A 25,905-nucleotide genomic window follows, 5' to 3' on the forward strand; every position below is an offset into this window, starting at 1 on the left:
TCCCCCGGAACCCCGGGGCTGCACCTCGAGATTTTAGGCAGCGAATGTCCCCCCGTGTGGGAAGTACACAGCTCACGCTATGCACGTAGTGAAGTCTTCTGTCAAAGAGGTTCCCCCTCTTTAGTCCTCTGGCAATTCTGATGCCCGTGTTAAAATGTCAGCAGCCCTCCTCGGTAACTTTCTGCCACGTGGATGTATTTTGTAAGAGACTGAGAGAATGAGGCCAAAAGCTGTGTCCCGATGCAGGAAACGCGTCAGGGAACCCCACAGGTCAAGATCGCTGCTTGCAAAATGAGGTCCCTCTTGGTAGCCAAGCGATGACAGTCAAAGAAAACGGGCAATTTGACATCAGTTTGGGAAGGAACTCAAACAGAAGGTCCCAGCGGAAGGAGCGGGCACGGCTCCACAAACCCCACTCTTTTCCTAGGACGCTGCGGGGTGCGGAGCCCAGCATACGGCCGGGGCTTAACGCTGCGTGCCATCCATCGGGCCTGCGGGGTGGGGCTGCTCTGCGCCCGGAGGCGTTGGGGCCGTCCAGGTTCACCACGGGGACGCTTGGGGGCTGCGTTTCAGGCTCGCTCCTTTCGCTCTGCCCACTTGAATGGCATTAATGTTTTGGTTTTTTTTCTTTAAGCGACGCCTTAACCTTTCCTTCTGTTTCCACATCCGACACAGCGCTTTCATTCCACCTCTCTGTGCACCTTTCATCTTCCCCCAGGGGAAAGGCGCCAATCAAAACATTTTACTGACGGCAACGGTGCCGGCCGTCAGACGGTCCGTACATGGCATGGCACAAGTCACCGACGTGCAGGTACCACATGCGGGCAGGGCGGCACGGGCTGTCCGCGCTGTCAGGCCGAGGCCGTGCGCGGGTGACGCGTAACGTCCCCCTTCCCCGGCTCCGCATCCCGAAGGAGCGCGGCCCCGCAGAGCCGGCAGCTCCACGCGGAGGAGCTCCGCTGCTGCAGAGGCTTTTGCACACTCGGGTGACTCACCGAGCGCGTGGGGAAGTGGCGCCTGGCTTCTGGGCCCGGCCCGCCCGACGACCTCCCGCTTCTGTCCCAGCCTATATGCCTTCCCCCGAGGTCCCTGTGCTGCCCATCGGTGAGCTCCGGCTGCCGTCGAGCCGCCTGAGGCGCGTTTGGGCTGCGGTACGGCCCGGCCCTGCGGGAAGGGGAAAAAGCACGACAGGCTCGGATGGAAAAAAAGTGTGTTTTCCTGGCACTTTGTAGTGGAGATTTCAGCCATGAGCCTGGAAAATGGTATTCCCTCGGTTTATTAAGGGAATACCGTTTCCATAACTGCTTTAAAAACTATTCCTTTTGAAATTTGGCTTTAAAGCCTGCGAGCTCCACAGCGGCAGGGAGCCCCGGCTGCTGGGTCGGGGAGGTCGTTTGTACATCGGAGCCTTCAGAACGGGCTCTAACTGGCGAGTGTTTCTGAACACAAGTGGATGCTGCGTCCTCCTGTCCTCCTGCCCGGCTGACCTCAGCCCCCTCGAGCAGCAGAGTGCTGAAGGTCGGGGCAAACGCCGCGCCGCCGCGGGGGCCATTTGCGAGGGGCCGTTTGCGGGGGGGGGCATTTGCGGGGGGCCATTTGCAAGGCCCCGCGGGTCCCCTTCGGCCCGGAGACGCGTCCGTCCGCGGCACGCGTGGGGAACTGCTACGCCGCACTTTTTATCGCAGTTGGCACTAGTGGGTGCTGCAACGAAGTAAGATTTAAAAATTATAATAATAAGCCAAGCTTGGAGCCTCCCGGTTCGCAGACGAGGAGCGGTGGGACCCTCGGAGGAAGGAGCCGGGCTTCGCGCAGCGGAGCGTATCCCGCCGCTGCTCCGGGGCAGCTGCTCCGCGGCTCCCCGCGGCTTGGCACCTGCGGCGATGGCCGTTTCTTCGGGCGGCCACAGGTGAAACTGTCCGCCTCCCCGCTGCCCTCTGTGGCGGCGCAGGGAGGGCTCGGGGGGGGGGGGGTTGCCACGGCGTGCGAACCGCGCCGGGAGCGCACGACGCCGAAGGGAGGGGAGTGGGAGGGGGGTGGTTTGCATCGACCCGGAAACATCAACAAAGCGAGGGAGGCGGATCAGAGGCGGCGGCGGAGATAGCGAGATCCGAGGCCGCCCGTCGGGCAGGGCTCACATTACCTCTGCCGCAGCTCGGGCCGCCGTGCCGGCCGCCCAGCCCAGCGCCGCGGAGCGAGAGCCCAGCCGCGGCAGCAGGTGTCCCCGTGCGACGGCAGCAGGGTGCCGGAACGGGGCGGGTGTCGTCGCGGGCTGCGGAAGGCATGACCGGCGTGGAGGCCGAGCAGGAGTTTGATTTTGATTTTCTCTTCGAGTTCAAGCACAGCGATGAGGGAGGAGGCGGAGGTGGGTCACGGCGAGGGGCGGCGAGGGCAGCGTCGCCGAAGGGAGGGATGCTGCGGCAGCCGGTCCCGACGGGGACGTGCCGGGACGGGGCGGGGCGGGGCGGCTCTTCGAGGGGGTCCTTCCCGAACGAAGTCTGCGTGTGCGGGCCGGAGGGGAGGGGGGAACGGCGGGGTGCCCCGCGCAGCCGGGAAGAAAGCGAGCCGAACTGAATCGTGCCCGCGGCCGTCCGACGCTTTCTCTTTCGGTGCCCTTGTGACTCGGATGGGAACCGCGCGGGAGGTGGCTGGAGAGGAATTTTTTTAACTCCGGGGATGTTCGGAGCTCTTCAAACACCCGGAGTTTTTCTGAGGTTGCGACCGAGCTGTTCTCGCAGGCTGCCGGGCGCGGGGGTTTGCGGATGCGGGGCGGCAGATAGAAGCGCGGGGCCCGCTCACAGCCTCCCCGCCGTGAGCTGGAGCGGGTTGGGCTCGGGGTTGCCTGAAGGTCATCTGTAAACCAAAATAACGGTCCTGGATTTGTCGCGGGTCGCCGCTGCCAAGCCTCTGCGCGGCTGCTGTTCTGTGACTTTCAGCAGTACTTGAAGTAGAAACGAGGTGAGTGAGCCCAGAACGGACGCACGTAGAAAGCTGTCGTCGTTTCCTGGTCCGAGACCGGCTGTCACAGTTTCAGTACTAGCTGGTCACCCTAAAAAGCTCATGTGTAAGCAGGCAATTTGGTGCCGTCTCAGTTTCTCAGTTCAGCAGAACTTTTGTCTTTAAATCGAGGCAGGTTCTCACATCCTTGCCCGTGTGTAGGACACAGCTGTGCACAGTGCTCTCCTGTCACTCCGCACTCCAGCAAGCCTTCAGATTCCTAATGGTTGTATGGAGCTTCTCTGTTTTAGAAAATGAAGTTTTGAAAGCGTCACACCAGGCATTACAGATGTAATTTCCTAGGAATTACGCACCTAGAAAGAGCAGGAGTCTGGACAGATGAAGTGTCAAAGTCCTGGTGAGAAGAGGCAGTGCTGAAAGCATGAATTTCAGCACAGAACGAGATGCGACTCAATGTATTGCAGTGTAACACAGCCCTCTGCTTCTCTGAAGCCCCTTAGAACTGAGGGTGTTAAGCACTCCTATTTAAAGAGTATAAATAAGAACTGTGGTGGTGCTCAGTGATTTGTAGGATCAGCCTGTTAATTATAGAAAGGAATAAAGCCTATGCTCTGTGGAATTAACTGGAGAAAAATCTGTTTTGTTTTTTCTTTCTTTTTTTTTTTTTTTAACGTTGTCACGAAGTGAAATGTAACACGTGAAGATGTGCTTACAAATGGAGGAATCCTGTTTCTTGTCCTACTTAAACCTAGTGCAAGTACGGGCATGGTGGCAACAAAATTACTGTGGACTTGCACTAGCCGGCCTGATGCTGGTGTTTGGCTTGGGATGTTAGGCTCAACTCTTGAAAATGTCTTTGTAGAAAGTAGCTCAAGTTAATGCCCATGAGCAGCGTGGGTCAGGCTCACCGTGACAGCAGAGACCATCCGTGCTGAAACTTTACCTTCTTTTCATCCCTATTGGTGCTGCCAAAACACCCTGCTGCTCGTGGGCTGCTGCTTTATGTGCCGCAGCTTTGTGCCTTTGTGGCCACTTCCCACTTGAGACAGGCATTTCATTTCCGTGTGTCTTATTCGCTTTTGTGCAAAGGTTTTTCGTGGTGAGAAAAACATCAGTGTGTTAAGACTGCTGTGTGTGCTCCATGTGCTTTGTGAAAACACAAGCTGAGGACGGGAACATGCTTTTTCAGAAATTGTGGCTGGTGGTTTTTAGCTAACAAACCAAGGACTTGGTCTTGTTCCTAGATCTTGCTTTTGGGCTTTTATATTTGTTGGGCATACTTTCTACACATTGCTTGTTTGGCCTGGGCTGCAGATCTCCAGAAGACTTCAGTGTCTGATTTTTACCTTAGCTGTGCATTAGATTTTCTAATATGCCATACCTGTCATTCAGGTAATAGTGATCACTGTCTATTTATTTATTAATTGCAATAACTGAGACGCTGATGCTGCAGGCAGCAGATATATGAAGCCCACCTGGTGAGCACAGAGCATCTGCTTGCTGTGTCTGACTGCATGCTGGGGACCAGTTGTGCAGTAGGGCAATGCAGGAATGTTTCCAGGAGGAGCCAGGCGGCATCCCAGTAGCTGGTGAGGTGCCTTCCTCTGAAGCCAGAGAAAGCAGAAAGGGGCTGAAACTGCCTTGCTTAGACCCCTTCTCTGAGTTCCTTTCTGGAACAGCAAGGGTCTGACTGCTTCAGTGTTTTTTCCTCATTAAGAATGACAAGGAGGTGGTGGTGTTTGTGATGGCTGTGAGCGGTGCTGCCATGCAGTAAGGTGGCAAGAAAAGGTGACTTGTTTTGGAAAGAGTGGTCTCCAGTCCCCCAGGTGGACTTCTGTCTCACCTGACCACTGCAGTCAGAGGAACCTTGTCAAAGGAGCACCTCTTGTTCCATAGTTCCACAGTTTAAACAACATGTGAAGCTCTATCATGTTTTGAACGTTCCAGCTTTATTTGTGGCATGTTCTGGTTCCTCACTAAGTGACTGGTTTCTGATGGCAGAGTAGAAAATGAGTTGAAAATACGTTGTTTCTCATTGTTTGTAAATATTACCTGACCTGGTGTAAATCAGCTGGAACATCACAGAGCAGCTGTGAAACTGCTAAAGCACATTAATTTTTTGTAAGTGCTGTTTGTCTTGGATTCGTTGCCAGTGGGAAATGCGATCACAGGATAGCTGGAGGATGACACCAGAGAGGGCTGAGCTGATAAACAAAGAAAGGGAATAGCTGACTGCGCTGGCTGGCATAACCATCTTGGAGGCTCGTTTGCATCCACAGCGCTCCTGGGAGCATTTCTTGTTGGGAATAACAGCTGTGGTAATTAGCAGAGCTTTGCCCTCTGCACAGGGAAGGTGGGCAGCGGTCTCCACCAGGAGCTTGCCTCCCACGGGGGACAAAGCCCAGTTCTTCATGGAGGCCAGCTCTGGCTGGGGGACACAGAGTTTCCCTCTGTCATGTGGGGAAGTGCCGCTGCCAGGACTAACCCAGGGGGAGCTGCAGCTGGGATTATTTCCAGCCTGCTACCTACAGACCTACAGAACAGCATTACCCAACCCCCAGATTCAGCAGCCCTCATCCTTGACAGAAAGGGTTTGCTGGCATGGCAAGAGATACCAGCCTGAGGGGCTCTGGTTCAAGTATCAGTCAGAGTATACTGAGAGCTGCCCACCTGCCCAGCCACAGCCCACTGGTGTCTCTGGGAAGCAGAGAGTGACCTGTATGAGGCCTCAGGGCAGGGGAGAGGAGCTGGCGCATGCTGATGGTGGGCTGCCAGCAGGCCGGTGGGGGGCTGAAGCGAGGACGATCCTTAAGGACCAACTTTGATCTGCACAGCAGATACGGAGGCATGCAGAGATCTGGCTGGTCCCCTGTGCTGGATTGGCACAAGTCTGTGATGTGATCTCACTTTTCAGGTTTTCCACAGCGATGGTGCTATTGCTTTAACGCACTCAGAGCTGTTACACAGTTGGACAGTTGGCCCAGGGCGTGCTCCTGGCAGCATTTAAGTGTGGCATCTGCAAGAACCAGCAGTTTCAGTGGAATTTCATCTGTCGCAGAGTAGCAAGACATCCATGTTTATCTTTCACCTGGTCTCTGTCAGCTGGGCAGGAGGATAAGTGGTCCCAGAAACCAGAGCAGGTCAATAGATCCGTCTTGTTCCAAAAACCTGGTTAACTGGAACCGGGTGGAAACTCACTGTAATGGAAATTTCAGTTGTGTATAATTTTTTTAGTAGAATGCGTTTCATCACGGACTTCATTGTAACCTGCCTCTGCTTTTTTTTTTTTTTTTTCTTTTTTTTCTGTGCTTTTTGTGTATTCCAGCTTTTCAGGGAAGGAATAAAGCTGGCTTATGTAAAGCACATCTCTTGGGCAGCACTGCTGCCCCTGAATGCCGACGCACCCTTTTTTGCTCTGAAGGTTTACATAAGTGTCTTTGAGACAACCTCAGTCCATGTAAATTCTCCTCCCAAGACAGCTTGTCTTGTGCTGCTCAATTAGTAGGATATTCAAAGATGCAGTCGTCAGTTTCTCCCTTATTGCTGCTGGGTTGTCAAGCAGTGCTGTGCTCTTGTGTGTTTTGTCATGTCCCTCCATTCCAGCTTGGTATGTTATTAAGTGAGTATTTATGTACAGCGCTTCATATCATTCTTTTTTGTTTGTTTGTTTGTTTTCCAGAACACTATAATTATACATCTTCAAACGTAAATGCTGGCTTGCCTCTAAATGTGGCACATTCCTCATTGTCAACTCCATGTCATGGCCTTCAGACATCAAATCCCATCATTTCAGTTGTCCCATCAACAAATCATCCTTCTGGATACGGAGGACACATTGACAGCGGGGCCTCCGACTATTACCTGCCTCCAAACATCAGACCTAACGGAGCTCCAGCTCTGGAGAGCCCCAGAATCGAAATCACTTCTTACATGGGACTGCATCATAACAACAATCAGTTTTTCCATGATGAGGTGGAAGAGGCCATCCCAAATGCCAAGCGATCACCTTCCACTGCCACTTTGAACTTACCAAACCTTGAGGCATACAGAGACCCGTCCTGCCTGAGCCCAGCTAGTAGCTTGTCTTCCAGAAGCTGCAACTCTGAAGCGTCTTCCTACGAGTCCAACTACTCGTATCCATACACTTCACCCCAGACCTCTCCGTGGCAGTCCCCGTGCGTCTCTCCAAAGACCACTGACACAGAGGAGGGGTACCAGCGTGGCATGGTGGCCTGCACTTTGCTCAATTCTCCAAGGCACTCACCATCGACATCTCCCAGGACGAGCATCACAGAGGAGAACTGGCTGGGGGCTCGCAGCTCCAGGCCTCCATCTCCCTGCAACAAGAGAAAGTACAGCCTCAATGGCCGGCAGGCCTCCTACTCACCGCATCACTCCCCCACGCCTTCGCCACAGAACTCACCGCGAGTGAGTGTTACGGATGAGACGTGGCTAGGAAACACCAACCAGTACACCAGCTCTGCCATTGTGGCTGCCATAAATGCTCTCACCACCGACAGCACGATAGATATGAATGATGGGATCCCCATCAAGTCAAGGAAGACTGCCATCGACCACACCCCGTCCATGACTCTCAAAACTGAACCGGCTGGCGAGGATCATGGGACCATATCGCCGACTGCCGACTTGTCACCAGAAGACTTCTCTAGCTTTCAGCATATCAGGAAAGGAAACTTCTGCGAGCAGTACTTGTCTGTGCCACAGCATCCGTACCAGTGGGCCAAACCAAAGTCTCTGTCTTCTACATCCTACATGAGGTAAGCAACCACAGCTTGGAGGACAATCCTGCTAATACCTTTATTGTATTCTTTTCTTTCCTCCTTCCCCTTCCTGTATCTGCTTCCTGTCAAATCTTCCCACTGACTCATTCCATTTAGATGTTTATCGTGATGCTGCCTCTGTTGTTGGTATGGCACGACCATGAGTAAATCCTTGAAAGATTAAAAGGCCTTTCCAAGAGTGGATTGTATGGTGGTTGTGAATGAGAACGGGCCCCAGTTCAGCCAGTGTGGAAATAGGATATTCAGGGGTATTCAGAATTTTGTCAGGCGCTAGGTCAATTTGGTACCATCAAACTGAGGTTTTACTTCAGTGGTTCATCGTGTCCAAATACATTTTTGTTGCAGGACTAAGAGATGTTCCCATTATTTTGTTTGTTATAGACTGTGAATACAAACAGAATAGGAATGTGGTTCTTCTACACATTGTTTCAGCATTTACTTCATCTGAAACTTTATCTGAAAGCTTCTTGCCAATCTGTGTTGGACACTGGTTTTCTTTTTTCTTCCCTTCCATTTTTTGTTTAAAGAAGAAAACTTCATCTGGAAGCTGATAATTCTTGTCATATTTGTTCATCATAAGAGGACTCTGCACTAAAGAAGTGGACACACAGCTGCAGTGTCCTTGGCTCTTAGCATTGCCAGACACATTTTTCTCCATCCAGCACCTCTCTGATGTGATCTGTGTCCAAAAACTGGAGAAGAGAAGGCTACAGGGAAACTTCATTACATTTTCAATACGTTCCAGTATTGAAGGGAAGATTACAAACAGGGGGAAATCAACTTTTTACGTGGGTAGATAATAATAGGATGAGGACGAATGGTTTTAAACTAAAGGAGGGGAGATTTAGATTAGATGTCAGGGGGAAGTTTTTCACAGAGGGGATGGTGGGGTGCTGGAACAGGCTGTCCAGAGAGGTTGTGGATGTCCTGTCCCTGGAGATGTTCAAGGGCAGGCTGGATGGGACCCTGGGCAATCTGATCTAGTACTTGATCAGTGGCTGGCAAGCCTGTATGCAACAGGGGAGTTGGAACTAGACGATCCTTGAGGTGCCTTCCAACCCAAGCCATTCTAAGGTTCATTCTGTGATTCTGTGTAATGCTGTCCTTACCCTTCCTCGTCACTCCTGATCTTCTCTTCTTGGCACTGTCTAAGCTCCTTGCAGGGCCTTGGCCCAGTTCAGAACTGGGAAATGTGGCCATCCCACTGGGTCTGCTGGAGCCACCTGGAAGTGAGCACTGGGATACTTTTCAGTCCCAGCAAATCTCTCAGAGCCTTCCACGTATTTAAAAAGTTTCTTTTTTTTGCATTCTTCTTCCAAAGGTATAAAGGAATTTGATTTTGTCAGAATGACAGGACACTGGCTTTTGTGTCTGGCTGTTTTTTGCCAAAGACTTCAAGGGCAACAGTGCGAGAGTTTGACCAAACACGCTTTTATCTTTCTGTTGCAGAGAGCCGCCCTTATGCGCTTTGTTGTAGTCAGTCAGAAGGCACCCAGCATTCCTGTGTGCTAACACAAACAAGAAAGGTGAAGTGTACAAAACGGAGCCCCACTACGTTGTGTATTTAACATTTTTTCCACTGTTTTGGTCTCGTATAAAATATGTTTCCTGGTTTGCAATATGTTTCCATGTGATCTCATTAACTCGTGCTCTAGGGCAGTTGGAAGTTACTGTCGAAATGTGATTTTAAGTAATTTTACCAATCAGATGCACTGACCATGCTTCCTTCCACCAAAAATACCTCTAACTTTATGTATATGAAAGCGCTGGGCAATGAGCACAGACGTCAACAGGATCACAGCCAACGCAACACAAACTGTGTTATTTTAAATCTTTCAAAAAAAATTGGTTAAGAATTTGTCACAACAGATCTGGATTTTTTTCCTGTTATTTCACACATCTGTTCTATTTCAACTGCGGGGACTTTAGGGTTAGGTTCCAACAAACAACTCAGGCTCCAAAATCTACCCGATTGTAATGATTTTGAGATAACCATATTTGATTACCTCCTCAGTCTCTTCCTGAATACACATAACATTTTCATCAAAAGCAAGCGTGCCTTGGAAAATCACTGATGTCTTTCCCTCCTTCTCTTCCTCTTCCCTGTATTTGAGAGCTCCAGCAGCACCAGCCGAGCACGTGAATGTCTCTTTACCCATGTTTTTATGGCAGGCGTTAATCTAAAAAAGAAAGAGTTTTTTTTTAATATTATGTCTGAAACTGACGTATTTTTTTATTTCTCACAAGTAAGACTCAATCAATTTTTGTATTTCCAAGTACTAGAACAACAGGGAATAATAAAAGTAGAGAGTAATGCCTGGCTCAATGGAAATACAATCTTTTTATGCTCTGTCTTTTTTGTGATTTCTGAAGATTCTGTGCAACCCATCAGCTTAGAAGCTCATTCCAGGTTGCCAGCTTTGGGCTCTTCAGAGCAGGCTTTGGCTGTCAGGCCTCCACCAAGGGCTACCAGCATGCAGCCGGATTGCTGCATGGCAGTTGGCATGCACGTGCTGAGTCTGGTGAGGGAGAATGGGAGGGCAGATCCAAGGGCTGCCATGGAGTTGGCACTGGGCTTTGTCTCCATTTGTGAGCTGCAACTCGTCGTCTTGGGTCCAAGGCTTTGGATGTGGAAAACACTGACAGACCAAGCAGAGATTTACATGGGAAGCTTCAGAGCCAACTGTGAGGCGGCAGCAGCAGTCATACCTCTTCCAGACCTCTGCGTACCATGAGAAGCATTCTATCTGCCATTTGTTGTACAGGCAGGTGATACTCTGTACTTTCTTTCAACATCCCTGAAACAATTGCTTTCTTTTCTCTGATACTGCTATATCAGTTCTTCTTACTCTGCGATTGAGAGCCTCTCACAGGCAAAAATGTCAAAAGCAACGTGGAATTACAGAGCTTGACTTCCCTTTGGATATGAGAACAGAACCAACAACACCGTATTCGGGACTCTATCCAAAATTAAGATTCTGCTTTTTATTTCTTACCCGCCCATTTGCATATCCCAAATGACTATTTACTTTAGCAGAAAGGATTGGCACTCGTGAAAATGCTGGATTTTTGAGTGTCTTACATCTTTTTACATCTCCCTCTTTAGCTACTCTCATTAACTAACACAACTTCTTATTCACTGAAAAGTAACAGCTTCTCTATACGCTTTAATCAGTTTAACAAGAAGCATGTTGGCATGTAACACTTCAATTTTCTTCAGAAGTAGTGTAGTGGGGAAAGGGGAGGAGAGAAACGGTTGGGTTTGCTGGTCAGACGTATGGCATGTGTGAGGTCTACCACCAAAAGGAGCTTCCAAAAGGAGCTTCCAGGAATAGACAGGCAGTTCCAGGTGGCTTATAAAAGCTCCCTACTGTATGTTTTTGTATATGTATTTTTTTTTTTTTTCCAGCCTGAAAAATAATGCATATAAGTTCTTGAACCCACAGAGAGAGACATATAGTTTTACATACAGAGTCTGTGATTTGCATATAGAGAATGTGTGGCTGGGTATCTGTCTGCCAGTTTCAAAAGCACATTTTGCTTTTATCTGTGTCACTGGGCTTGTTCATTATTTGTTAGTTTTTTTTATTCCACTTCTGTGACTGTGGCAGTATTAAACTCAAGCATTCCAAATGATTCACTGAGGTCCCAAATGGTATGATTTACTTAAAAAAAAAAAAAATGGGTTTAATGTGCTTTTTTTTTTTTTCCCTCGTTATTCTTTTGATTTATGGACCTTTGGATATTCTTGTTTTTGCTTAAATAGATATTTTGGTCTAGCTGAAAGGATTTGGTCTAGAGAAAGGATAACTTTACTTGGGAGAATTTGAATTTCCCACAAAATCAGTGTTTCTGAAGATGGAGAAGGACCATCACAAGCGCAGCAACACCATTTTTGCTGAACTGTGTATTTATGGCAAGCTTTTGTGTTTATTGCAAACCAGAGGAAATTCTTCAGACAAAGCAAATGCTGAGCTGTTGGGGCATGGCCCGGTAAGACAGAGACTTTTGGCCAAGTGCTGGTAACCAGTTCCCAGGACTAGCTGGTGTTAACTGGGGGGAAGAAGGAGGGGACAGGGGAGAACCTATCCAGGCTTTTCATCTTCCCTGCTCTATTCATGCTGCGTAGAGCCATCTTCAAGCTCCAACAAGTTGAGTCTGCCACCATGTGGCACCAACTTTCAGTTGTGTAGGTCTGCTTGGAAACTTGTCTCAGTAAACCATTTTGTTTGTTTGATTTAAATCCTCCCAGCACTTTCTTGTGGCCGCTTCTCAGTTCGTTTAGACACCCCTGTGAGCTCCTTATTAATGGTCTGCCCTCCTGAGCTCATTTCAGCACCATGTGATACTAAATTCAGAACAAGCAGAGATGCAACATGAGCCACTTGCTGCTGCCATTCCTGCGGCAATAGGTACTTGTTCTGTCTCTAAACCTACGTCAACAAATGAAGCATTTCCTATGCAAATCTGTCTCTGAATGTTATGTTTCAGGATGGTTGTGTTGTGTATTATCTGTCCGTGAGCATGATGATGACTTGTGCTCTTGGAGCTCAGTGTGAGGAATGCCAAAGCTCTGCACAGTGAAGCAAATTGCTCTGCATGCCAGTAAGGCACAGCCAAGTCTGGGGTGGGATGCAGCATTTGTTTTAACAGCTCACAGCCAGGTTGCTCAATTGTCAGACAGGAAATTAAAAAAAACAAAAAAAAAAAAAAGTCCTCTCAGAGGTGAAATATAAAGTGAAATACAAAGCAAGTGTATTTCTCAGACCACAAGTCAGTGGGACATGTGCTGTTTTCTTATGCTTCTGAAAAGCGTGCAAGGATTTTAAACAGCCATCCATTTTAACATGAGACATATAATAAGCAATAAATCATAACCATATTTGCATTTGGTGTACAGTTGAAGCTGGGACGAACTTAGCAGCATGTTAGAAGGTTCAGCAGCCCTGTGGTTTCTCTGGTTTATGCCTTTGTTTCTGAAGTTCAGTGGAAGGCATGAAGTCTCAGCCACACTCGGCTACGTCACTTGTTTTACTTGAGCTGCTGGAAAGCACTTTCCGCTTTGCTCCTTGGGGCAGCAGCTTCTGCTGCTGTCATGCCACTGTCTTCAGTAGGTGACTTCGTTCTGTGACACCTGGTGAAGGAGCAGGATTCTTCTCTTTTCAAGACCAGCAGTGGTTCCAAAGCCCTTTGCAGAGCTGCATAGCCAAGAGCAAAAATGCTTGCGAGTGTTTTGCAAATGACCTTGCGCACTTAGCAGTTCATGCGGTGAAAGTGTAGTGTCAATTTAATTCCCAAATGCACAACCATCAAAATAGGGCTTAAACACCTTTGCAGAGTTTAATAGAAGTTTTTGGCTTTGTTTCCTCTCTGCCTATATTCCAGTGTGCTGCCTAATATCTTTTCTTTTTCTACCCTGTAACTTGATAAATCTTTCTGCTAAAGGCAGAAGTCAGCCAGACTCGATAATCTGTTTATGATTTAATCACGTTGTGTATCTGGCAAATGCAAAATAAATCACAATTCATCTGTTTTCTAATCTGATTTATGTAGGACGTAGTTACATTGAGCAAGTTCTTTACAGTCTCACACCGGGTTTTGTGAACCTGCCTCGAAACAATCATCTCTCTTTACAACATTTTGAATGAATGCTGTAAGATTTATTATGATATGGAATGGAATGGGACAGATTTTCAGTTGGTGGAAAATTCAATCAGAGGGAAATGCACCAATGTATGTTTGATATGAAGATCTTTTCTTTCTCTTTCTCTCCCCTTGCTAGTGGAGCGGCTCATCTCCCTTCCACGTGATGCTTGCTAGTTGAAGTAGTTTTCAAATTGATAAAGTCTGCTTGCAGCAACTAGATTTCACTTTACCACCACACAGTTTGCTAGGTGATTTTTTTTCTTTAACCACATTTAGCTGCAGGAAATTAAGTGTGTGGTGAAGATAACCTAACATAGGAAATAGCTCTTACAGCCCCAGCCAGTGGCACTGTCAAATGCATCACTCTGCTTCCTTTATCAGGAAAACTGTCATTAATTGTCAATTTATAACTGGTCAGGTGGTAGTTTGGAATTTTGATGATAGATTGCAGACCAGCAGCAAACGTATTTTTATTTTCATGCTTTGTTTGAAAACATGAAATTCATAAATTAATTACACTGACATTTTCAGATGCTAATTTGAAAGTGTGTTGCGTTGGTTATTTTAAAAGGTCTAATTAGTCATGGAACTATTACATGGTTCCCTAAATTGTAAGAAATATCTGTCTGCTCTTGTGGGCTACATGCTGCCAGTTAGAGCAGGCCTTTTTAATGTTATGTTAATTTTTTTTAATTGGATAGATGTTGTGTTTTCAGAAGAAAAAAAAAAAAAAGAAAAAAAAAGTCAATGAAGTGAGAATTTACTTAAAATCAGAAACATCTGTTTTAAAATGTATGGTGATCATCACCAGGAGAGATACAGCTGTTTTGCTCCATGCCTTGTCACTCATCATTACTCAAATAAGGCTTGTCCAGATTTTCTTGTAGAGATTTTCAGGCTAAAGAATGTGTACCTAGAGCATAGACAAGGAAGAGTGGCTTCAACAGTGGCCAATTGCCTACAATTTTTAGGTGGCTCTTAGCTCTTTTGCTGTGTGTCCAATAGCAGAAGAGCATGCAAGAAGTGTTAGTGCCTCTCCTGGACACCATTTGTTGCCTACCTAAAAGCTTGCCTGCACAAATTGTTCATTGTTAGTGCCTTGAGCAGTGCCTTGCTGTGCAGGAGCATGGACTGGAGTCAAAACACCCATCTCCTTGTCCCCAAGGTGGGCCCTGTCTGTTCTGGGGCAAAGCTGGGGAGCAGAGCAGCAGGAAGCTTGGAGTGTGTGTAGCTCTGGGCTGTAGTGTCTCCAGTGGGCCCTCAGAGGCTCCAGCTTTCTCTCGCCAGCCAGAGCAGCATGACTGGCTGCAGTGGCACAGATGGAGTATGTGGAAAGTGTTAGCTGTGAGATAATGACTGACTGAGTGTAAAGCAGCCACCATTTACAGAAATTTAGTTACAGAGGTTGGGGATTTCTGTAATGCATGTAGTGCTTGTTTCGTAGGCATTCAAGTTGTTTGGGGATTTCTGTAATGCATGTAGTGCTTGTCCATAGGCATTCAAGTTACTCAAACAGGCAAATTTATAGGCAGTGAAGAAGATAATGTTGAAAATCTTGGCACCACCTTAAGTCCCATGAGTGCACACGCACTTGTACTCCAGCAGATACAAATGAAATATGCTGGTGATAAGTACTGGATAAACATTACAAAATGAAATGAAATGGATACGTGCCTGTAATAAATGTACCCAGCACAGAAGCTCTGCTGCATCCTCTCCCTCCCAGCCAGCTTCCTGTGGTCATTGTCATGCTGCTCATACCACTTTGGCACCAGCGCCTGAGGGCAGGGCAGGGAGCTGGTACATCCCAGCCACCAGCCTCTGACTGGGCTCCAGATCATTAAGCTTACTGCTTTGATTTTAAGATCAATACGTTGGTGTACTTTTTCAACGACATTTGTTCATTTCTTTCTCATTTTCCCCAGAGCATCTGTGTGGCATTTCTTGCAGCTGAGCTCTCCTGCCAATGTTTTCAAGTGTGGTTTTACTCTGGATGTGGGTTTCTAAGAATGACGCTCCCTCCCTGTTGCATACAGTCAGTTCTGCTTGCTTTTGTGATAGTAATGAGTCCTTAATATTTTAGTAATTGCTGAGTCAATACAGAGCCGGAAGAGTGAGCTGGATTTTCTTCTGGCTCGTGCGTCATCATTGGTGGGATTTGTAACCACGTTTTGACTTCGGGTCTTGCTTCCCTGTGATGTGTGAGAGACTGGCTTTGCTTTGAGACCCTGTGAGATGTTCTCTTGTTTGCAAGAAAGCTGGGAAATGCCCTTCTTGTTATTGCCTGTAAACTATGCAGATTTGTTTAAATCCATTGGATTAGTTAAATGTATAACTTCTCCAGAGCTGGTTTGGCATTGTCTTTCGCAGCTGAAATACTCTCCCCTAAGTTCCTCTCTGTCATTCTGCCTACCTTTTGATTCAAGAATTAATATATTAGGATGTTTGTAAGCCACCTCTTAATGTTTTCCCATTTTATTTACAAACTATCTTTTATTTACAAAGCATCTGGGCTATCAACAAAGTTCAACCCACAAATCTTCATAAAATAACCATTACTTCCCAAATTACTCATGTCATGTCATTATCCATTGTGATGAAATTTTGAATGTAAGATGGTGAAGGATGAACTGTGAAACATGGTCTCTAAAGTAATAGTGCTGGACGCTTGTGGTTTGTGATATTGTACTTGATGCTAATTTTTAATACTTTTTCCTTTCCATTATAGCCCATCCCTGCCTGCCCTTGATTGGCAGCTGCCATCTCACTCAGGACCTTATGAACTGCGTATTGAAGTGCAGCCCAAATCCCACCACCGAGCTCATTATGAGACAGAAGGCAGTCGAGGGGCTGTGAAGGCATCTGCTGGGGGCCACCCTATTGTACAGGTACCAAAATGTGCAGTGGAAGCACAGGTTGTTTGTCATGGCACTCTGTGATTAGCACCATGTATTCTCCAAATCTGAAAAGCGTGATAGGAGGTTTTCACATCCTCAGAGATTACTGTGTGTGAGCATGCCTGTGCAGTGTATTTTACATATTTTAAACTTAACAGACTAAGCTTTTATTACAGATAAGGCAATAGCATCTGTTTGCTCTCTTCCTTTCCTTCTCCTCACTGTTCACTCAGCAGTCTTAGCAATGTGAATGTGGCACAAATGCATTCTTGCTTTTTTGTGCATCAGTACACAAGTTGGAGATGCATAGCTGGAATGCTGTGACCATGGACCTGTCTGTGCAGTCAGATTCCGGACATGCAGATTATACTGGAATCAGCTGGGGACGTGTCTCAGTACATTTAGTCCTGAATTTGTGGTTGGATCTAATCAGAGCTGTGAACACATGTTGGAGGGCAAAGCCATAGCAGCCATGTGGAAGTATGTTGCTAGTTTAGATATTGCAGTGTGCAAAGCATGGTTTCATGAGTTTGTTCTGTTTAGATCCTTAAACCCTTCTAGCCACTTTGGAAAATATCTGAGGAAGTCTGAATCCAGTTTCATGAATGCTACCAAGCTCCTCAGTTACTGTATATAAAAGCATTTAATTTAATAACACTGTAAGCTGACCCTTAATTCAGTTACATGACTAGTCTCATTCATTTTTAAAGGAGTTTTCTCAGGAGCAGGAAGAACAAGATTTAGTTGTTTAGAAAAAAAAAAAAGAAAGAAGTAGGAGAGAGCTAGCTGTGCTTGTCCCTCCTCCCTGGCTGCTTTCTTATCCCAGAGTTAACTTGTGAGTGCTCCCTGCTTGGGCTGTGAGTCTCCATGCAGGGGAGCCCAGGTATTTCCACTGCCCTGGCGCAGTGACCTGGCCCCACGGCCCCACGGATGTCATGGCACGGTCTGTGGGAGTGAGGCACAAGCTGGCTCTGCGTTCAGCTTGGCTTTATGCCACAAATGTTCCTGTCAGAGGAGCGGTGTTAGGAAAGGCCGGGTGGCACAAGGGTGATCTGCAGGGCCCGTGTGTGTCTGTTTGTTTGCATTAAAGCTCTCTTAGCAAGCACACAGCTCGGAGGAATGCTGCCAGTTCGAAATGACATTCAGCAGGGAGTGCCATTACAGATTTTGTGTACTGGTGCGGCAGCTAAAAACGGAAAGTGTGGCAGAGTTGTCAGCAGCAAACACAGTTTGCTCTTCATCTCTGCCAAAACCCATCAGTGACATGGGATTATGGAAGTGATCTGCTGAAAGACTAAAGGTTTTAGCGCAACACTTGTGAATTATATTAAAGAGGGTTTTGTGACAGTGCACTTGATGACAATTAATACCTACTCTGTCCGTGGCTTGATGCAAGGAAATGTAAATGGGGACACATCAATTCACAGTGGCCTGCCTAACATTTACAGTTTCCTACGTGCTCTTCAGAAAGACTGAATGTGATGCCAACACTTAATTGGACTAAGTGCATCCAGACGTTTCCCCTATCATCCTCTGTCCCAGCCTGCAGGGAGTGTGCGTGCAGCTTTCAAACACAGTGTCCGAAGAGAGGAGAAGGGAGGAAGCTGTGGATGGGCATTAAGGGAAAAGGGAGGAAGCAGCCAGTCCGAGCCATGTCAATTGACTCTACCGGTTTAACAAAGACTGATGCATGTTTTTGTACTTTTACTACAACCTGAACATCTTTTTCTATGAAAAGAGAAAAGTTAAAAAGAGGGCCAGAGAAAGCTGCTCCATACTGACATTGTCATCCCAGCCAGAATTATCTGTTTTAGGAAAAACTTAACAGCTTCTGATTCAGACCAGAAATGGAAGAAAAAAAAAAAAAAAGAAAATGCTTGCAAAGAAATAAAGGAAGAGGAGGTAATCTGGGGAGTAACTTCTGGTAATTCTGTGACTGACTTGAAGCTGTAAAATGCAGCTCTGAACCAACATATTTCCAGGTGTCGCGAGTGTTTGTGTCAGGGGTTTTACTCAATTCAGTTACACAGAAAGGAGTCCAAGCTTCCAAGCTCACCCTCAGGTGAGGACTACTGCTGACCCGCTGTAGCAACAAGCCCGGCAGGCTCTGTGTGCTGCCCAAAGAGGCACACTCCTGTCCCTACTGCTGGGAAGTGACACTTGCTTTTGCCACCTTTCCATCAGCTGGCTAGGGCTTGCTTACAGGGGACTCCTGCAGGCTGTCTCCCAGTCTGCATCGTGCCAGCAGGATTTCCTTTGGATGTTTCTCTGAGGGATGGCTGCACCCTCCTTTCTGCACTTAGGAGCATAAAGTTGCCGGTGAGTGCTTTTGCTGAGTCCTGTAGCATGATATTCCCCTCTCACATGTTTTCCCCATGCCTGTGCGGATGTTTGGCTGCTGCAGCAGCCCTGAACCGTGTTCTTGATTGCTAAGCATTTTGAGAGTGAGGGGAGCTGGCTCACCTAGGAGGCTAAAAATGCTGCAGAGCACTGGCCAACGAGGGGTTCTGGGGAGCAATGCTGGTGAGCTCATGGCTGGCACTAGCTTTTATCCGCTGGCTTGTGGAAGTATTTTGCTGCTTGTAATTTCCTCTGGTGATTTCAGACTGGGGTACTCTCCCCCTCTAAGTCAGCGTCCAGCCAGTGCCCCAGTGGGTTGCAAGGATCACACGGTGTCAGGTGAGGCTAGTTAGACCTGGGGGTCTGACCACTCTGGGAGTGAAATCAGGCCTGCTAGCCTGAATATGTTTAAAAAATTCTTTAAACATCTTAAATATTTCTTCCATTTGGACTTGTCTTCCATTCTTCATTTTAAAAGTGGTGATGAGCAGTTGCACAAGATGGGGGTTACATTCCAGCCAGGTATGATTCTGCTTTAGCTGCAGGTAAGTCATCTGCAGATAAAAGCTTGGGATCCATGGGAAGTGATGGCACCAGATTATAAATATATGGTCTGCAGTCACTCTAATTAATAACTCCTCTTAGGGATAAGTCAAGTACTTCGGCTGCTTGAGATGGAATTTTTACAAGCAGGGTGTGGTATATCTGTGAGATAAAGTCCAAATACTCAAGAATGTTTAATTAAAGCATATGAATTACTCCCATAGGAGAGTGGAGTGAAAGGTGAAAGAAAAAAATTCATAGAATAGTCAAAAAGCACATTCAAAAGTTCTGATTATGGTTTAATTTATTTTTTTTTTTTTACATAAAATATGCCAGGAATTTTCTCCTCGTTCCATCTCAGTATGAGATAGATAAATCAGTCAGGAAAGGGGGAGAAAATGATTTGTAGGGGTGGGTATTTCTGTTGGTTTTTTTTTGTTGTTGTTATCTAGATACCTAGCATTGGCCTGGATTTGTGTTCTTATTGGAAAAAATGTGTTAACACTGAAGATACAGTGGATGTTGCTTTGCTTTTCGCTGTATTATGTGCTCTGTAGCGGGACGCTACATGCTGCCTGTGGTTTGTGTGCTCCAGTGCAGAATTTGATCTTTGATTGAGCCTGTGAACAGATGAAAAGCCTAAACTCCCTAATTTTATAGGTTTAAATAAATAAATAAATAAGTGAAAGATTTGTCTGCTGATTTGCACTGTCAAAATATCTGTGCCAGGAGATCTGCACAAAAGAATTGGGTTGTGTCTTTTCTGCAGAAGATCTCAAAACATAGAATCACAGAACCGTGGAGTGGCTTCGATTGGAAGGGGTCTTGAAGATTATCTAGTTCCAACCCTCTGCCATGGGCAGGACTGCCATCCACTAGACCAGTTTCCCCAGGGCCCCATTCAACCTGGCCTTGAACACCTCCAGAAAAGGGGCAGCCACTGCCTCTGGAGTGGCACTGCAATGGCTGCCCAGGGAGGTGGTGGAGTTGCTGTCCTTGCAGTGTTCAAGAGGCGTCTGGATGAGGAGCTGCGAGATCTGGTTTAGTGTTTGTGGTAGCAATGGTGATGGGAGGATGGTTGGACTAGGTGATCTTGTAGGCCCTTTCCAACTTCGTGATTCTATGATTCTATGATTTTTTTCACTGGCCTCCACCTGTACATGAAGACTCTTGCTGTGATCATCCAACCAATTCTTTATCCACCAAGTAGTTCACCCTTCAAATCCATTTATCTGCAATTTGGAGATACGAGTGCGATGGTGGACCTTACCAAAGGCCTTGCAAAAGTCCAGCAGCTGGCTACCACAGATACCCATCTGAATCCTTTCAGCTTCAAGACCCAAGAGCTCTGAATATCTTGCGTGAGCCCCTTACAGAATATCAAACCACTGTAACTTCAGGGGGCTGTAGTCAGTCCAGTGAGCTACAAGTGTATTCAAATTGGGGTATTGTGTTTGAACCTCACAGCCTCATGTGCCACTGCATCACACGTAATGCTTCACAAATAGTTGACAGCATGAGGTAATAGAGCTGTGCAGTTACACAAACAGTATGGGAGGGAGAGAGAAATAAACAGCTAAAGGAAAGGACTGGAAAGTGGTGTTCGTAGCTGATGACAGGAAGGAGATGAAGGGATAAAGGCTCTTCCAGGCAGAACAGGGCAAGTCCTTCCCAGCAATGCAGTGAGCTTGTGGTGAGCTTGTGCTTCATTTTTCAGCACGCAGTATGGGATGTTTCACATACCTGGAGTACGTGCATAAGTGCTTCCTTGGTAGGGGACCCAAAACACTGTGAGTTTGTTTTTAAGAGGCAGGGTCACCACCATTTCTGGGTGAGTCAAGGGAGCTGGAGGAAGAACAGTCCGTGGTTGATTCAGCTCCTGGCAGCTTGATGCCTGACCAAAAGGAATGGATATGGAAAAAATGGTGTTAACCAATTTCCCTTTACCACTGTTCATTGGTCAGAGCAGAGCAAAGCCATATTCTTGTTAGTAAAAGAAGATTTATTTTGTTGTACCAGAGTGGACTTCTGTTCTGTGCTGTTTTTAACTTCTTTATAGAAGAGTGTCACCCTATTATCCAGATGGAAATATAATCCTTTCTTATAGAAGAATATAAAGACACTAGCAAGCACCTGTTAGCCAGGTTGCAACTAATAGCACAAAGCCATGAGACCGTACAACAAATCAAACAAGGAGCCTATGTTTTATTGCCTTCCTTTGGACAGCCTTATTCTTCTAATAAGAATAAATCTAAGCAGAATGGCTTTCTCACTTCTTGCATCTGTATAGTTAACACTAGCCTCAAACTAGCAGACAGATAATCAAAACTGAAAAGTAGAATGATATGGCAGATGTTTTAAGGCTGTTATTGCTTCTATAAATCCAACAAATGGAAGAAAGCCCACTGAAAGTTTTTTACCGCAGCTTTTCATCATTAGAAGATGATATTTTGGGAAGAAGGGAGTTTCTCTTTTTTGGTATTTTATATAAAGCTTGGTCCCACAGGGCACTTCCATATAGGTAGCTTATGGCTTACCTAGGAAGGGCCAAGACCAGAAGGGAGCCACTCTGGAAGGAGTGTTGCTGTCAGCCAGTGAGAATTTAATGATCCTGAAAATGCAACTTCAACTCTGATTTATGAGTGATCTTCAGGACAGGCTTCTGCTGTTTAGAGCATCAGCCCTTTGCAAGCGAATAAACAAAATTTCCACCAGCCAGCGCTCGGGTGATGCACTCCACTCTCCTTTTAAAATGATACCTCACCCATGCTCAGCCTGGCTGATGCTATAGGACATATCCTGACTGTTTGGATGACAAGATATTTAATCTGGTTTTCCAGCCTGAAGGATTTAGAACAGCTTGCTGGGTTTGCCTTCAGTTCACACTCACTGGCAGCTCCAAAAGCACAGTTTAGTGATGGTGTTTGAAAGCCAACCGTGTACTTGGAATGGCCTCTGCACCTCAGCACCTTTGAGTCTTCTTTTTTTCATGTAAGCTCCTCTCCTCCATTTCTTGCTTACCACATAGATTGCTGTTGCCTGGCACACACACTGTCCCTGTTAGCACAGAGCTAAACACTGCTAGTATTCTGGCCCTCTGGTGACAGCGACAGGACCCGAGGGAATGGCATGGAGCTGTAGCAGAGGAGGTTCAGGTTGGATATCTAGAAAAAGTTCTTAACTGAGAGGCTGATTGAGCCCTGGAACATGGCCTGAAGTTGAAGGAGTTCAAGAAATGTTTGGACAGTGTTCTCAGACGTAGGATTTGAATTTATGTGCTGCTCTGTGGAGCCAGGAGTTGGACTCAGTTATCCTTGTGTGTCCCTTCTAATTCAGGATATTCTATGTTTCGGTCATTCTGTGGCATCTGTCCTCTGGCAGTTACTGATAAGATGCAAACTGTGTCGTTGCTGTTTCATGGTACCTCTTTTACATGGATGAGTGAATATTTTCCATCCTGGTTAGACCTAGCAAAGAAGTGGAGGAGTCAACTTTATCTCATAGAACCATCTCTTCTGCTCCCCTTGTCTGATGGCTTTGGTGATGAACAGCTCACATACTCTAAAAGTCTGGAAACAACATGATGCAAGTCTTTGTAAGGCCAAGAAAAAGTAAGCATAAAAGTAGTAGTCTTCATTTTCTTTTGCCTCATTCACATTGTCCTCATCTGTCATGCTACATCGGTGAAATGCTTGCAACATATAAGATTTTTTTGGAATGCTGTCTGAAAGGGTGATTTATCATGATTTTGGAAGCATTACTTTAAAAAGTGTATTGCTGCTCACCAGGGAAGAATCAGGACTCAACCTTGACTTGTTTGAGTGCTGTGCTCTTCTTGTCCTTCCTTTCCACCCCTCCTTCTCACCTGTTTAATATTGCATAGCCCTTGCTAAAAGTTGTAAATGCCATATCTCATGCTCCATTGCTGAATTTTCTTTCTAGAAGCTGCCATTCACCTTTATCACAAGTGGTCAGATCTAAAGATAACAAACAACAAAAAAAAGAAATCTGTCCCCTCTCTGTTCCCTACATAACAAAACAAGGTGAAAGTATTTTTGTGGGTGTGGGACTGTCCTCCAGTGGTAGTGGTGGTGGTCAATGAAGACAGAAACAAAAGAAGGTGAATATAATCAGTGGCTGACATAGGCAATTTCCTCACAGCAGTGCATTTGGAAAATACCTACACAAACTGGGCGTTTGTGTTACTGCTGCTAAGGGTGCTGCAAACGTGCTTGCAGAACTGTGCTTCCAAATTCTTTTCTTTGTGCTCACTTTTGAGATGTAGTAGAGCCCAGGAGCCTGCAGTGTGATCTGTCCTCCTTTAAAGTGTTCCTTTTAAAAAATGGTTATGATGTAAAAACAAAATTAGCACTTGTTTAATTCATGCTCTAATAGATGGGCGTCCAACCTTTTGTCTTCACTGGGTGAAGAGGAAATGTCTTAGACTGTGTGTACCTAAGTTGCTCTGAAAGTAATGCCTCCTATTTATTTCCATGGGAACTACAACTATTGTGCGAAGAGCACAATAACACTATTTGACAGAGAAAATTCTCACTTACAGAACACTATTTTTTATATAGTCACCACCATTAGCTGTGCATTTTCACCAGCCATTAACAAGAGCCTGCATGCCATGCTCATAAACATCTGCACCAGAAAAGGTGATCCACTGTTGCTTCACCTCTGCTGGAATGCACTACCCGCTGCCTCCCTGTTCTCGCGCCCACTTTTTGGTCTCCATGAGTGTTCAGCAGGTGTCAGTGAATGTCAGTCGGTGCCCTTTTTTCCGTGTGGAGGAATTCAGTGACACGTCTTTGCTCCATACACACGTCCATGTCAGACCTCACTTTGTCAGACTCTGCTGCCATCTGTCACACAGCAGCGACATGTAACGGGGTGTCAGTGGGAAGGTGCAGCCTCTGTTGCTGTACCACCAACATCTGCCTTGTGGGCCAACACAATAAAACAGGAGGCATTACTTTTGGAGCAGCCCTTATAAAATATACAATACCGTTAATGTATAACTTAAAAAAAAAAAAATAAATTAATATTTTGTTTAAAACATTTAAAAAAAAAAAAAAAAAGAGGAACAGAACCAATCGAAGTAGCAGGGTGTTTGATCCCGTTTGTGCGAACCCAGCACATCAGGGCGGGTCTGAAGGGGCTGCAGTTCTTAGTGCTCGAGGTGTTCATTGGAGACTGTTGATGAAATTTTACTCTTGTGTGCTGTGTTTAGAATGTGCATGCTGCCCAAAAGCGATGGCTTGAGTCGGTTGTGATTGTGAACAAAAGATATTCTTCCCTCTTATCTAAGTATGTGCTTAGGAGTTGCTTACTGTAGTTAATTTAGCTGATTTTAAGAAAATAATTTGAATGGGTAAGAGATTGAGGACTGGGTTTAAAATGACTTTGTAGGGAGGTTCAGTAGTGGTCACCCAGGCACTGAGCTGAGCTTGAGGCACAGTTACTAATTCAGTTGACTGCAGTTTTGGTTGCAATTTAGAAGATCTACACCAATGTTATCAATCAGCAAATCCGCTCCAGACTTGTCAGATTATTGCACGTTTATATGGGCCCAAAAGCTGAAACAAAACACAGTTAAAATTAAAATGCAGCTCTACCAAAAGCCAGATGCTTCATTATGAGCTGTGCTAACCTACCTGCCAAACACTGCTAACCTGTATGAGGCAAGTGATTAATTTTTTACAAGTCTGCTTCAGCAACTAGACATCTGTCCTCTATTCCTAAAAGTAATATCTCAGGGCAAACAATTTATTTTTCTTCTTAGTACTCCAAATTACACAGAACGCCACAAAAATTATATTGAGTGCATTCTGTATGAAGGTATTGTGGGGCCAGCTCATATTTTAGATCGCTTTCACATCAGGGTAACTCCTTTGGAATAATTTCTGGTTTATACTCTCTGATTTTTGTATGTAAGAAGAGTAAAATCACATCTGTACTATACCTTATAATCTGGAGTGTCGGTATATGTGGTAATAGTGTAGATTTTCCATTTTAATCAGTCATTGTTCCAACTAACAGACTGAATCGGTGGAAAATATGGTGTCAAATTACTCAGTTGCTCTCTAGAAGTACATTGCAGCTTTAATGATGAGCAGGGGTTTATCTCGACTTTCCCCATGAAGAACAGCTCAAGAGATGTTCTTTGATACATGCCATGAAAGAGATGATCCATTACAGCATCTGCTATATAAATATATAGAAGTGAAGTCTGTTGTCTGCTGTCAGTGGAGCAAAATCAAATAAACTTTCCCTCTCTCCACATGTGTAAGGAACAATTCAGCAGTTGTATATTTTCACTAAAACAATTGAAATACACTAGTGATCAATTTACTTGCACATAGTAAAAATAATACAGGTTGCAGACAGATTTGTAATATGGATTTTAAACACCTGTTTTTAATGTTTCAGTACCCAATAAAACAGAGAAACTCCTGCTTGTGGTTTGCATGCAGACATAATGTACGTTAAGGATTAAAAGTCTACTCCATGGGTTTCAACTGGAGCCACAATAAAAGTAAACAACACTTGCAGGCATGGCAATGCTACACTTTTGGGTGTTCCTCAACATTTCAGCTACCTACAGCCAAGTCCCGTTCAACAAGTTATGTTCTTTGTTACATTGGTAATACAGTGTCACCACCAAAAGCTAGTCCCACTGATGTTAATAGGAAAAATCCTATCTGTCTCACTGGAGA

General features: G+C 45.9%; 1 protein-coding gene across 5 annotated transcripts in view; it reads left to right on the forward strand.

Moving 5' to 3' along the window:
• Window positions 1-2,261: 2,261 nt before the first annotated feature.
• Window positions 2,262-25,905, forward strand: part of NFATC1 (nuclear factor of activated T cells 1) — a 111,329-nt gene continuing 87,685 nt past the window's right edge. For all 5 annotated transcript variants that reach the window (XM_042840056.1, XM_042840057.1, XM_042840059.1 and 2 more), the window contains exons 1-3: window positions 2,262-2,362; window positions 6,635-7,733; window positions 16,132-16,291. In XM_042840056.1, the coding sequence (XP_042695990.1) occupies window positions 2,281-2,362; window positions 6,635-7,733; window positions 16,132-16,291 (1,341 nt within the window). In that variant the 5' untranslated portion in view covers window positions 2,262-2,280. The remainder of the gene's footprint in view (window positions 2,363-6,634; window positions 7,734-16,131; window positions 16,292-25,905) is intronic.

The sequence above is a fragment of the Centrocercus urophasianus genome, unplaced genomic scaffold (assembly GCF_019232065.1).
Source record: "Centrocercus urophasianus isolate 14NV4802_14NV808 unplaced genomic scaffold, USGS_Curo_1.0 seq_11, whole genome shotgun sequence".
NCBI lineage: Eukaryota > Metazoa > Chordata > Aves > Galliformes > Phasianidae > Centrocercus > Centrocercus urophasianus.